This window comes from Accipiter gentilis, chromosome Z (genome assembly GCF_929443795.1).
Source record: "Accipiter gentilis chromosome Z, bAccGen1.1, whole genome shotgun sequence".
NCBI lineage: Eukaryota > Metazoa > Chordata > Aves > Accipitriformes > Accipitridae > Astur > Astur gentilis.
This window is the reverse complement of record NC_064919.1, coordinates 70,869,904-70,884,505: the sequence shown is the minus strand read 5'-3', so window position 1 is coordinate 70,884,505 and position 14,602 is coordinate 70,869,904. Positions and strand designations below refer to the sequence as shown.

The following is a 14,602-nucleotide window of genomic DNA, read 5'->3' as shown; positions in this document are numbered from 1 at the left end:
CACTGTAATTCTTGGGTCTTTTGGTCTGAGGAGGCAAACCCAGCTGGCCTTGCAGCTGGCCACGTAGCACCTCCTTTTGTGTCTCTAACCACAGAAAACGGCGTCATTTTGACCACGTTAGTGTAATGGGACAGCAGGATGAGCCAACCCCTCAGGTTTGCAAGCAATCCTCGCAGCTTTGTGGCATAGGATTCAGGAACAGCAATTGTCGTCTTGGATTAAAATTGTGCAGGATATGGGTCCGTGGTGTGTCATAGTCTAGCAATGTTCAGTGGTGCTGGACACCGCCTTACTGACTTGACCAGGAAGGAGACTGTGTGTACCTGTAAGCAATAGATGAATAACTGGCTGTAGGTATGCCAGTGGTCCTGAATTGCATGAATGCATTATATTGGCATGAATAAACTGGGTTGGGCAATTTTGTAGGTAACATCTATTGAAAATCTTGCCCTATGGGATTTTGTTATGTTGAATGCATGCAAGAATACGCACTTGTAGTTTAGAGTATTCCTAAAAGCTATAGCTTGACGTTCAAATTCTATATTTGGAAGTTATATATTGAGTTTGTACTGATCCTAATGGAGGCTGTATGTATGGTACTGACAGAAAAAACAATTTTAGTCCACAAATACAGTATTTCAGCTATACCAAGAAGTGTTGGGGATTTTGCGGGGAGGGAGGGAGGGAGGAGGGCGGGGCAGAGAGAAGGGAAAAATTTGACTTCTGTGAGATATCTCAAAGAACTGAAGAGAAGGAGTATTCACATTTGTTACTTTTTCCCTGCACAGCAGTGGCTGTCTCACACCTCATTAGATAAACAAGCAAAATGCCAACTAATTAATGAATGTGTAGAGTGGTCTAAGAAGGATGCCTAGGACTTCTCTCCTTTGCTGAACACAGCATGTAAAGGAAGGGAGCCATTCCACTTGTTAGGGACACAGCGAAGTTAAACAGTGAATGTCTCCAAGGATTTATATGGGCTTTATTTTTAATGATTGGTAAGACGCTGGAATTATCTGCTAAAATGGTCTGGTAAAACTTCCTATGACAAGGCACGCTCTTCTGTTGCTTGGATCACTGTAACTGTTCAGTTTGTAGTTTGCCTTGTGCTTCTGCCTTGGGATCATGGTTGTTCCCTTTTGTGTCCTTTTATTTTTGTTTTGAAAGATCACAATACAGAGGCTTTGTACAGGGATTGGACAGAGGGTTTCTGTTCAATTTATCTGAATTGAAAACAGAGTTACTAGAATTACAGTCACAGGAGCCTCAGAACAGCCTTCCAATAAGAACAAAGTGGGCCAAAACCCTCATGGCTTTAAGATAACTCTTCACTGGCTCTGAGAAGCGCATATCATGGTTGCTTCTAACAGTGGTACTCTAAACAAAAAGAAAGAAGCTGAAGAGAGGAAAAACTTTCATCCTGGAAAAAAAAAAAAAGAAAGAAAAAAAGAAACTGTAGAAAACACGTAGTGGAAGAAGATGGGCCTAACCCTGGAAATAAGGTGCCCAAAGGCTATGATCATAGACGCTGCTCTGGCTGCAGCTGAGCTGGGTCAAGAGGTTGCTGTTCTGAGTTTGTTTTGTGCTCTGTGTTCTGGGGAAGACTGAAATCAGATGAAGAGCTAGTGCGGAGGATGGAGGGAGAATTCAAACCAGTGGGATCAGTGGAGAGAAGGAAGAGTGCAGAAGAGAGGTTTAAAGAGTATCTGTGTTGAGGGGAGGGACCTGGACCTGGTCAGACAGGGTGACTGCAAGAAGAGGCAGCTTTTGTAGTTCTGGGTGAAATGGTCTGATTCCGGTAGTCTGATTATGGGTAACCTGGCTTTGAACAGGTAGCCATATTTTGATGTAACCCTTTCTAGAATGGCACACAGCACACACCTTTCCCCGCCCCCCCCGAGTGTCCTTGATTCGCTTATTTCATAAGGGCTATTTTTATTTTTAGGAGTGCCCTTGTGTTTGTTGGAGTGATTATTAATCTTCTAGACTTTGGTGCATTTACTAGAAGTTGCCGGGCCTTTTTCATTGGATGCTTTGCAAAAGGGAAATGGTTGAGCTGCAGTCTTCTGTATCCCCTTTATTTGAATAACATGCTAAATCAAGCAGGGCTTTATGAATAATGCTCACCATTTCATACAGATGTACTTTGGTTGCATGAAAGGACCAGTAGCAGCATTACTTTTAGTGACAAATGCAGACATGTAATAACTTTGACTCAGCGCCTCTATTCCTCCAGGTTATGTCACAAAATGAAAGCAGTGCCATTTTTGACACGTTGACACTGCTCATCTCTCTTTGGAATAGTTCTAATGTGTCATCAGTAGATATGCCTGGGACTTTTCATATGTCATCACACATGCGCATTTTCCGACATCCAGAGGAAAAGGTTACTCAGAGTCACTTGTTATTCTTTTCTGTATAATGGCTGGTGCACCATGGGGAGTTTTGATGTATAGTGAAAGGAGCGTGTGCACCAATTTCAATTCTTAGCAAGCACCTGTCTCTATCTAGCAGCAAAAAATAGCTGTGACTGATGCTGGGTCATCAGTTACTGGATCACAAGGGATACAGAAACTCGTTGAACTAACGTGAACTAAGGAGATTTAAGGTGGCCTGTATATCTGCAAACAAATTGGTGAGATGCAGACACACATTTAAAACATTTTAAAGGATACTTCAAAAGCTGTTTAGAAATCTATGAAGCTTGTTTTATCAGGAATCTTGACAATAGCATGGATATGAAATGGTTCACAGTCCAGTTGTATAACAAGCTGCAAATACAAAAAAAAAAAAAAAAAAAAAAAAAAAAGTGCTCACCAAAATTTGCACCTTTTGGAACACATCTTGAAATTTTTAGCAAAGTGATTAAGTAATTGTTTCTAGAAATACCAGGAGTGTCGTAGGGGCCAGAACTCTTGTATTTTCTATGCAACTTGCCTGTAATCTTCTTGTTAAGTATTAAAGTCTCCCTTGGACTTCAGTGGGATTTAATTCAAGTTCTAAATTCTGTAACAGAAAAGAAAATAAATTTTAATACAGTGAGATTATTTTTGCTGCCCTTGATTAACAGTCACTTTTTCCATGGTTGTGCTAATATGTGCATGAAAACTTAGGTCCACTTCCTTCTAATTTTTGTCTCATTTGTGGAGACTTCTAATTCTTTTTTCCAGAAGATCATAAGGTTGTTTTTCAGTAATTGTTATTTTATTTAATTACATCAGTTTTTATTTCACTGCTTAAAAAAAAAAAAGCAGAAGTGCTCTGCTCCGATAGTTATTTCACTGTGTGAAAGAGCAAAAACCCTGTATATTTATTTTTATTTTAAAAAGCCTTATGCAAACTTTTATTTTCAAATGATGTCATGTGATGTGCTATCTTTCTTATTTCTAATTTGCATGATTCTAACTACTGTTCATCCATCTGTCTGTTTGGAGGTGCACATCCTTTTGTGGTTAGTGTTTTACACAACTGGAACTTTTTTCAGTTCCATTTATGTTTTTGTCACATTACTGGGGCTGTATTGTAAAGGTATCATGAATGAACGGGATGCAGTACTTGCTGATTTGTATTGGCTATGAGTATTTACTTCACTCCTTAATGTGATTTGCAATACAATAAAATGTGTGTAACATTATTATAATTGTACATTTATAAATACATTTTAAAAGTCTCCATATATTTTACTAAAGACATTCTGAGTGCTAGCAATAGTCGATTACAAAATTTACCTGGTAGTAAAATTCAGAGTGCTGCCACAGCTTTATGTGTATTTCTGAATATGACCTTCAGTGGAGCACTTCCTCAGCTGATGTGTGTTGGGTGGGATGGAATCTTCCAAAAACTCCGGAGTGGAAGAGCAATATTATTTCGCCCATAGTGTAATTACATCAGTTTTTAAGGGCTCCATTGAAAGGTAATGAAGTGTTTCATAGTACAGTAGTCATACATACCAAGTGGTGAAGTATCTTGCTAATTCACTTGCTCTTAAATTGTCAAAAAACCTAAAATTTTTTATTCACTCATGGTTGTGGCAGTTGAACACCAAAAGGAGAGTTTGCATTAAGTTTCTTTGTCCTAGCTGTAAGTATCACAGTAGTAATTTTTGCTTATTGTTCAGTTGCTTTTATAGTGATTTTGTTTGTTCTGTCTTCAACATAGAATGAAATGGTTATCTCCAGGCTATGACTTTAGAAGGCTTGTCTTTGGCAGTTTCCATTAAGCAGAAGAGATCTTTTTGCCATAGAGAATTGCTGCTTATGGCTGCTGGGTCCCTTCTGCTGTTAATTGTGTTATTGTTATCTTTGTACAAACTGGAAGAAAGACTTGACATGGAAGCCTTTTGCAGTGTTTTTAACTATTAGTTTTGAATTGTAATTCTCTTCAGAGAATTTCCTAATTCAAATAATGTCAACTACAAAATAAAGAAAAAGATGAATGGATTTTTTTTCTTGTTAAGTATTCCAGATTTGTTGTGTAAATAGCCTACCTAGTTTTTCAGCTGGCCAATACCTAAAAGCCTTCATCTCCTACCAATTCTCAAGGCACTTGTTCAAAGGTCAGATATTTCGGGAATGCAATTTGAAAGTTTCATTTGGATGGAATCCCACAGTACATCTTCTGAAAATCATAATTTCCACCCTGTATTTGTGACATGATTTATTACCAAGCTGTTAGCTTTCAAACTGTATCTCAGACCAGTTATTAGAAAAGAGAGTGCCTATGTTCATCGTGGAATCCTTTTGAAACCAATTTTCTTTCATTTGAGGAAAAAGCCTGGTCAGAAGTAAAATAGTATGAAGAGTCTGGCTTCAGGATCAAATTGTGGTCTTGTTGAAGTAGAAGAGGAGGCTAAAGGCTGTGAAAGTAATAGGAATCCATTGAAGAATTTGGAAGCATTTTCGAAGATAAGGAAACAAAGGAGTGAAGATGGGAGTGGGAATATTTTCTTAATTAGTGGACATTCATGAAGTGTTCTACTGTGGCATGTTATGTGTAGATACTGAAGGTGAGTAGTAATTTTGAGAGTTGATAGCTAGAAATTGGTAAAATAATACAATTTCAGTTGCACCTCTTCAGCTGGACATTTTTTTTATTCCTTCTTACTGCCTCACCCAGAAGAGAGTAAAAACATCAGGTTGACATGCTTTCAGAAATGTTATACAGATCATTAAAAAGGTTGTTTGGCCCAAAGCTTTCACCAGTATAATTTTATTTTTCTTATCAAGGTTTCACTGATCTATTCTTCAGCTCACCAGCTTGTTCAGAAGTTAACCCTGGCATATAATCAGTACCACAGTAGCATTTAATCTTGTGTATTTGTCCATAGCTTACTTTGCTGAGTCTTAGTATTTTGCTTCAGGTATAAAATTTCGTGCATCCTATTAACTTACTGCATTACTTCATTGATGAGCTAGATCTGGGATTTTGGATATCATAAACAAAATATAATCTCTTCTGAATTCTGTAGTTCCAGATGTATTAAGATTAAGAAAATCCTATTTACTCTTTTCTTATATCTTGTAACAGATTAGTGTTAGACTACCATAAGATTCCACATGACAAAAAGTCTTGTTTCCTTTCTTCAGCAAGTTTGCAAACTGCAACATTAGCATATGGAGCTCTGGCTCTAGTAGAGACAGCTAAAACTGGACTAGAAACTAGATCACAATTTCCACACTTAATAAGGCAGTAAGTCAGCTGTTGCTATGGGACAGAGCTGGTTGAATTGTCATAACTGCTCCATAGGCATAAATCTTAGACTTGTGCCAGATGCTTCACGCTGCTCCTGCTGTGCAAAACAGCTGGAAATTCAGCTTAAAGGATTTCTTTCCTAGAGAGAAACTACAGGTGGCATACAGTTGAGATAACATGAATTTGATGGGAAGATACACTCCAGTCATACACACAAGCTCCAGCGTCACTGTTGTGGCTTCGGGATGCATGCCCGATTCTGGGGTTTGTACTGTGATAGGTAAAAACTGCAGTTCAAGGCATGGGAAACAGTCTTACAAATTGATGTAAAGAGTTGAAGCTGGTTCTTTTCCTTTTTATGGATGTGCTTTGTCACAGTAACTTTTGCTTTGCTGCCTTTTTTCAGTTTTCATGGATTTTTTTTCTTTGTCCCGCAGGTTCAATTTTGGGGTAATATTTTGCCTGGTAGTGTAATGAGTTCAAGTTAAGGACTCCTTTTTAATGAGCTTTGAGAAATTATAGTAATGTCAAATGCAGGTGAATCTGCTTGTTCTGCATCAAACTGGGACAGATTAATCTGAAAAACAGCAATTATGTGGTGGATCCCCATCTAGCTGATGAATTGGTTCTCAAATGCAGACAGACCTCTGCAGTATAATCTTTCTGAAGGAGGAAGAGATACAGTTAAAACACATTGGAAAATGCTTTCAAGGAGGCCCCTGTGAGTAGAATTCTTACTAAGCTAAAGCTTTGGATCTACATGTTAATATTATTTCAAGCAATAAGAAGTTTACATTAAAACCTCAAGCAGTGAAACATAACAGCTCTCACTAATTTCTCATATGGTGCTTTACTGTTTGTTAAAAACCAAAAATTTTACTGGGCCATTTCTAGTGTGAAGCTTATTCTGAGCTTAAGGGTTGAGAGATCTATGTACTGTAGGATGCCTTCTGCAGAGGGTCTAGGCTGAATAAAACAGAAATAACACCATCACTGAGGCTTTGTTTACACCCAAGAGTTTAACTATGTTCGTGTAGCTAAAGTAATATAACTGAACGAGCAAGGATGATGGTTGGCTGGTTAGAATGTGTTTATGGGAATGGAAATAAATTATAGTGCTATAGGCTGTATTTATAGCAATGTAACTGCAATAGGGTTGTAGAGGGGAACAGCATTGCCAGAAGGAAAAGTCATATCCCTCACTGGAATAATCATGTACTTCTATGTGGTGGCCAAGCCTAAATTAATTCCAGTTGCATTTCTGAGTACTTAAATGAGAAAGCTGCTTCAGTAAAGGCTTTCTTTGGCTCTGAGAGGATTTAACACCGAGAGGTGTTGAACATCTGCATCTTCACTGAAGCCTGTGCTGTTTAAGGTCCCATAAGCCATCACAGTCCCGTGTTTCTGTCTTGGCTCTAAATCTCATGGAAGTCAACAGGAAAATGCCTAGGTGGCTGCAGGACAGGAGCCTCTTAAGAGACCTTTGTTAGCCTGATATATCTTGTTTTCTAACAAATCAGGTGCGCAGTCAGTAGGAAGCAGTTTATCCTGAGTGCAGAAAAATGTACCAAAGTGTGATGCAATGTGACAATCACAGGGGTGAGCTGGGACACAAACCCAAGTTTTGTTCTGTTCCTTTTTCCTCTCTGATAATACTCATCTTAGTAGTGAGACCGTTGCTGGATTCAGTGGGCTCTGGGTCAGACCCTGAATTTGCTTACAGTCATTACAGGATCTGGCTTGAGACTATCTCTAACCTGCATCTTCATTTTAGTTCCATCTCACAAGACCTACAGTGTATTTTTTTCTTACTAGTTTCCATTTAATGTCACCACAGCTGCTGCTGCCATAGATACCAGATGATGAGGAAGAAGGAAGAGAAACACGCTTTCATAGGGTTTCTGCGCATACATGCATAGAGTAATTACGTGGGGTGATGACCTGTGCAGACTACGTGGTCCACCTCCCACTCAAAGCAGAAGTTAAATTTGAAGTCAAGTCCAGCTTCAAAGTTAGATTAGGTTGCTGAGGGCCTTATCCAGTTGAGTTTTGAATATCTGCTCTGATGGAAATTCTGTAACTTATTCAGCCCCTGTTCTTATTCTCAATATAAAGAACTTCTTTTTTATACGTATGTGGACTTTCCCTGCTTTGCTTCAGTTTTTAAATTGGATTGAGATTTTTTTAAATTAGAATATGGAGTGAGTTCTAGAAAGATTTTTCTTTTCTTGAAATAAAAGTCCACACTTGAATATAACCCTATATAACAATAGTCAAACAAACCCATACACTGCAATTCTGGAGGCAGCAAGGAGGCATGCAAGCAGCCAGTCTAAATAAATGAGCAAGTACCTCTTTTGGTAGTAGAAGTCATGGTTACAAACAAAACATCTAGAAGATGGGTTTTGATAAGAACAGGCCCTTGGTTAACTTCTCAGGGTTCCTTTTGGTGTTGGGTGTTTTTGGGGTTTTGTTTTGCACCACAGGGCAAAATTCCCCACACATGACTGCACTGAGATATAACATTTCCTTATTTTGGAATATGTCCTCAAAAATAGTGAAAAATAGTGATATTTTATGCTATGGCAGATTAATTAGATTTAAATACCCCAGTCTTTAGGGAAAATGCTCCAAGGTGAGGGGATACAGATGCTGCCTATTCCAAATGTCTGAAAAAGAATTAAAAGGGAAGAATCACCAAATGTTGAATTTACACAGTGATGGGATTTAATTCTGGCTTGACTGAGGCTATCCAGAGTAGTGTGGCTAAATCTGTTGTCAGCTGTAATAAACACTCTTTCTGCTTCAATTTATGTGAACATTTGCAGCTGTTGAAGAAACAGACATCTTTGCCTCTTAGTCAAACAATACATAAAATGAATTATGCTAGAATAGATGATGTGCAAAAACAGGTGACAGAGCTGTGCGGTAATCGATTGACGTACAGAAGAAAGTGTGAGGGACCTACTTTTTCATATTGATTACCTCCTACAGTCATCAGATTGTGAAAGTGGAGCTCATTTAATGGAAGTCCTTGAGAGAGAAAAAGAAAAAAATCATACATGGATTTATTTTATAGTCTACATGGAAGCTGTATTTCAGAAAGATCCACTGAATCCCTTTCAGCAATGTACAATACATACATTTAAGAGGACTGTGCCATCCTGCCTTTGTTTACTTACTACAGACATGAACACACGCCATGTATTATTTAAATGTGTAAGTTGACACATACAATTTATAGGATTTAGAAGTGGAAAGGACATGAATTATACAACAGAAAGCTTTCAGCATGCTACAGAGTTGAATGTTTCTGATGCAAAATGAAGACACACTTTAACCTTAAAAAAAAATCAAAAGGATGTGGTGGGTAGTTAGATAACCGATCAGACCATCATGCCCATTTGTCCTGCTATCAGCAGTGAATTTAGTGAAGATCTCACTGGGTGGTGGTGAAAGCACATGTGGGCTGAGCTGGAGGACCAGGATGATGCGTTTGTATGACTGTTTTCTGATGAAACAGATTCAGGTAATCCATGTAGTGAAGCTACCCTTTAGCCTGACGATGGCTCTTTCAAATTTGATTTGAACTCAGCTTGACAAAGAGGTACAGGTATCAAATAAAATTGCCACAACTGTTATAAATGAGGGGTTTTGATGAGAGGAGGGAGCCCAAGCCATCCAGAGCCTTTCCTGAGACTAACAGGAATGTACAGAAGTGTCCCAGCCAGCAAGAAAGGCTTCCTACTGAGTCTTGAGTCAACCCCAGAAACCAGATGCAGGGAAAACTGGGCTTTTCTAGTTCTGGTGTTCAAAGAGCAACTTTTTTTTTTTTTTTTTAAAGCATAAGTACAGATATTGTGAAATGTTACTCTAAAGTGAATATAATGCAGTCTTGATATTCTTTTTAAGAAAGTTGAAATCAGGATGTGCCAATTTAGCAAAGTAAGCTTTCAAAATGTGCATGATGCTTTTTTTTTTCAGCTGAGCACTTAAAAAGCCATCAAAATAGCTGTTACCTTCTGTCCTGGAAACCAGCAGGAACCTATAAATAAATGTAAAATAATACAGGAGCAGGAAAAAAATGTTCTGCCATCAGTTAATGTTGTTGTTATTAATTCTGTTGGTGTTTTTTTTTCTTTTTACAGTGTATCCTATTCAGTGCATGTCTCTGAGGATTACCCAGGTACAGTGCAACATTCTTGTCCGTGACACATGTATGCATGTTACCGCAATTTGCCATATTCAGATGAGAATATCTGAAAGGGTGTTGATGTCTTCCAGGTGCACCCTTGTGCTAATCATCTTCCGTTAGTTAGATTATTTTCACAGTCATTTCTCCTTTTCAGGCATCATTTATCAGCTGGGTCAGGGTGAGAAAACCTGGTTCACAAGTTTACAGAGACCGGAGCTCTGTGTCTGTACGGAGACCGATGCTTTCTGTGTCTGCAGCCAACAGCGATAGGAGTGAGAAAGCGCCCAACTCCTCTTTGGCATGGTAGATAAAGCTTGATCTTTCAAGAGGCTGAGCAGTCTGGCGCAGGGCCAGCAAAGCACTTCTGTGTTAGACCCTAATGAGACTACTCACGTTCTTCAGGTTAAGCCTGTGGACTGCGCGTTGGTGCTTCTCAGGGTCAGTTGGAGCCAAGGGTTTGTGTATGGGTATGTCTTTGGTAATGTAAGCTTGCAAAGCTGTTCCCAGCTGCTCAGTCCTGCCTCCGTTTTGTACTCCTGGCAAAACCATTTGTGTAACCGTGTGGCCAATCCAGACAAGGGGAATTACTCATATGAAAGACAACCAGGCAATAGTGAAAGCTCATTTTCAGCTAGCTTATTTCCCTGATTTCCTTCACAAAGAGACTGCACAGATGCTTCAGGTGGCACAGAGGTCAGCAAAAGCAAACTGAGAGGGAAACAGGGATGAGGACAGGCAGGTGCTGTGCAAGTGAAGGTACATGATAGTACTGTTGGATTGCACCACATTGTGTGTTTTGCACCTGGGATTATTTAATAGTGTATGTACCATGAAAGATAAGAAACCCTCTGGCCTTTTTTGATCTTTATCCTTAACATCTCTGTAATAGTTCTAGAAGAAATATTTCTTGTTTCTTTTAGAATCTCTAAAGAAGTGAGGCTTTGATCTTCACTGATAAGCAGCAGACATACGTCTGCTCAAAACACCGGTGTCTGAAGCAGATGCAGAGAGAAATCAGCATCAGCAGTGATGCTAAATACAATTGATTATGTGAAAGAATGCTAATAACCTTTATGAGAGAGATGGTTTTTACCAGTTAAAAACTGGAGAGAAAACTGCTACTAATAATAATCTATTCAAGTTGTAATTAGGGGAGAAACTGAGGTTTGTAAAATACAGTCATACCAGTGATAAATTGATTTACTGATTATTCCATTGACCTGACAATGAACGGAGGGATAAATAGCTGAAAAAAATCTTCATCATATGTTATTAACAGTTTGTTTTATAAAACATCACAAAACTTGTTCTGTGGGAACCTCTAACTAAATGGCAAGCTGGAGCACTGAACCAGCAGTTACTCCCACAGCATGTGAGGTGTCATCTCCTGGCAAACTGTTCTGTCTGACAGACCTCAAACTCGCCCTTACGAATGCTCCTTGGCAGCATGCCCTGATGGCCTACAAACCTGAGTGACTTTGGTGGCTCTAAAACCTAATAAATATTCTCTACCATCATCCCCTGTATTTTAAAGCCGGATAGAATTTGAACATTTTACACTGTAGCTAAGTGGGGGAGCGGGGGGCAAACCAGCTGCACATGTATACTGATTAAAATCTAGCCTTTCAAAGCTTTCAAAGACCTGATTTAATTCATATCTCAAGCTTTTGCAGTATGTTTGTGTTCTTTGTGATGAAGAGGTGTTCACTGTGTTAGGAATCATAATGACTCTTTGCCATTTTACAGCTTTGATCCTAAAAAAACTTGTTTTGACTTGGTGAGCCAGATTCTTTGTCACCTCCCTTCGTCCTAAATCTCTAACTTAACATTATTGCTGACTCTGGCTCTTTTCTTTGGTATGTATTTTAAGACATGTTTCAGGGACATGTCAGAGTGCGTAGTGTCAAGTCTGGGAAGCTCTGTGCTGATGCCCTCCTCAACTGGAAGATGATCTTCACGTATTGCTGCTAGTTGATAGAGTTCAAAGCAGCACATACTCATCAAATTAAATTTCTCACAGGATGAATCTTTACAGATCAAAGCTTAAGTCCATTAGTGAGTAGCTATACCAAAGTTGTAGTCTCTGGAGACTCAGAGTGCGTAATACACAGTGGATCAAATTTGGAAATCCGGGAGAAGGCTTGTTGGTCATCAGATGAATTGCTAATGCATGCAATAAATACATGAAGATAGAAGAGATTAAGTTACTACACAAATGATGTTCATTCAGCTGAAAGCGATACCACCAGAAGTAATTTTAGCTACTATGGGAAGAGCTTTGGGCAGTGCGCATACTCTAGCTTCCTGCATTGCTGTTACGTATGCAGCATCACCACTTTGACACGGATAACAGTGTGTAGCTATTGCTGAATTGCTTCATAATACATCAAAAGATTACAAACAGTTGAGCATTAAATCATACCTATGAGAACCATAATATGACATGACAACTTCCAATAATGGAAGGTGTTTGAAAGTTTCATAATTATGCACGAAAGCTAAAAATATGCTCACAAAGGCACACTGAAGAACTTAATAGGAATAGTGTTGAGACAGTAATGTCTCAAAGTTATGTATACATCGCTGAAATTGTGAGAATGTCACTGCAAATTTTAGAGGCAGGTATATCAGTTCCAGCAAAGTATCTCTGTAACCATTTTCTCATAACACTGACACAACTGGGGAAAATAATGCTCCTAAGGAGCAGTTATAGAATATAACATCAATGAGTAGACTAAAGTCCCATTAATATGAGTGGATCATGACTCCCGTGAGAACCATTACAGCAACAAGCATTTTGCTAATGAATATATGTTTGGAGAGATACATGTTGGCTGCTGTAAACTTGTAGAACCGCTGTAGTCTTTTATCCCAGTGATTTGTGGGTTACACACGTGTAAACAGAAACATCCTTTTCTTAGACCTCATTAGATTGCAGCAGAGAGGGAGAGAACCGGTTTGGCAGTAAGTGGTTTGCTGCATCCCTCTGCTAGGTCTAGGCACTAGGTCCTCTGCTAGAAGAGGAGAGGTGTTCCTGGGTGTAGTGTGTTAGAAACTGGATGTTGAATGAAAGCAATCCAAAACCAGTATCTTAATTTCAAGTTTCATTAGACTGATGGAAGGAAAGAAAAAAACCCTAATGGCTGCCAAATGAAAAAGGAAAGCAAAACCTTGGCAGTGAAAATCATATTATGCAGCTGCCAAGAAAGAATGACAATGAACATAAAAATATAATTAAAATCTGTAAAACCTGTAATTGAGCAGTCCTTTTTCCATATATGTATATCTTGGTAATTGTCTATTCTGCACAGCACATGCTGCTGGTTTTCATACTTTTTCATATAGCAACAAGTTCTAGCGCACGGGCTTCCTTTCTCCCATCCGTATATATATGTGGTGTTAGGTCTATTTAGAGCCAAATGGTGGCCTCTGTTATTCCAGCTCATTAGGCTCTGTAGCACTAAGCTTCACTCCCAAACGTGGGAAAGGAATGGGCCTGTGTCCTATAAGCCCAGAGCCATCCGGCGTGGCGAGGCTGACACCAAAATGATGACAGCTAGGCGCTGCATGCAAATAGAGGCAAGGCAGGGGTTCGTGGAGAGGGTGAGGTGCATCTGTCCTGGAGGCGTAGTTCACAGCCTGTCCTGCTGAGAGGCAAAAGTGGGAGAAGGAGTGAACGCTGGCAGATGGCTGAAGGGACCCCCTTGTATTCGCATGATGCTGTGGCTCTGAAACGCATCCCTGTGCCAAGCGCGTAGCCGGGCAGACGCAGACTGAGCAGGTGGCTGTGCCCAGCGGAGAGCAGTGCTCAGGGAAAAGTGGTGTCAGCCTCCTGCAGCAATTGCCTGCACGCAATATATGTTTGCTGGGCTGAGCGAAGATCATTCAGGTTAGCTTTGAGGGACAGCACGGGACTGGAAGTAGGCGAAGGTGTGGGATAGCGTCAGACTCAGTAGATGTGTGTGAATGTGGCAGAAAGGGTGTTTCACAGGCAGCGAGTGGGCTGGGAAAGCCCCACGCGCCCGTCCCTGTGCAGCCGTGCAGCTGCTGGTCTGCAAAGGCAGCGTGGCACACCTGGGCGAGAAAGGGGCGGCAGCGCCGGGGCTTCGTCTTGGTACAGGCTGCTGAGAACCTCTGTAATACAAAGGGTAATGCTACTGAATTTACTGCTCAATTAATGTGAACATCTTTAACGTTTCACTGGAAGCACGGTGGTCAAAGGCTTTGAGATTGCAGCAGTACGCTTAAAATTACATGTGAGTTCATGCACGTTGCTGCTGTGGGACCGGACTGTTTGGAATTACGATAAATCGAGTCCTCGTTCAATTCTCTTGTCTCTTTATCTGTGATTATCTTAATTGTCAGCCTTTCTGCTCTAGAGCGTAAGTTTCAATTCAGCCCAGATCAGTAGAAAACAAAATATTATTACTTTCCTAGGCAGTTCAGCAATTCATGCAAAATTAGCTTCTGCAGATACTACATAAAAACTTGCTGTTCCTTGTTTGTTGTTACTGAACATTTGGTTGGAAACCAAAAAGGAACGAAACCAAAAAAACAACACCCCACACCCCCCCCCCAACCTAATCCCTACATTTCGTAAGAAAATTTGGGATAGACTTGCCATATTCATATCCGTATCCATACCTAACATTTTTGTTAAGTGGGAGGAATTAATTTTTTTTCCTGAATCAGGCACAAGTTATCCACTGATTAGAA

At 39.8% G+C, this 14,602-nt stretch overlaps 1 protein-coding gene across 2 annotated transcripts in view; it reads left to right on the top strand.

Annotated features, from left to right (window-relative positions):
* The window catches only part of PARP8 (poly(ADP-ribose) polymerase family member 8), a 118,328-nt gene that overhangs the window by 42,767 nt on the left and 60,959 nt on the right, over positions 1 to 14,602 (top strand). For both annotated transcript variants that reach the window (XM_049794338.1, XM_049794337.1), the window contains exon 3: positions 9,840 to 9,877. In XM_049794338.1, the coding sequence (XP_049650295.1) occupies positions 9,840 to 9,877 (38 nt within the window). The remainder of the gene's footprint in view (positions 1 to 9,839; positions 9,878 to 14,602) is intronic.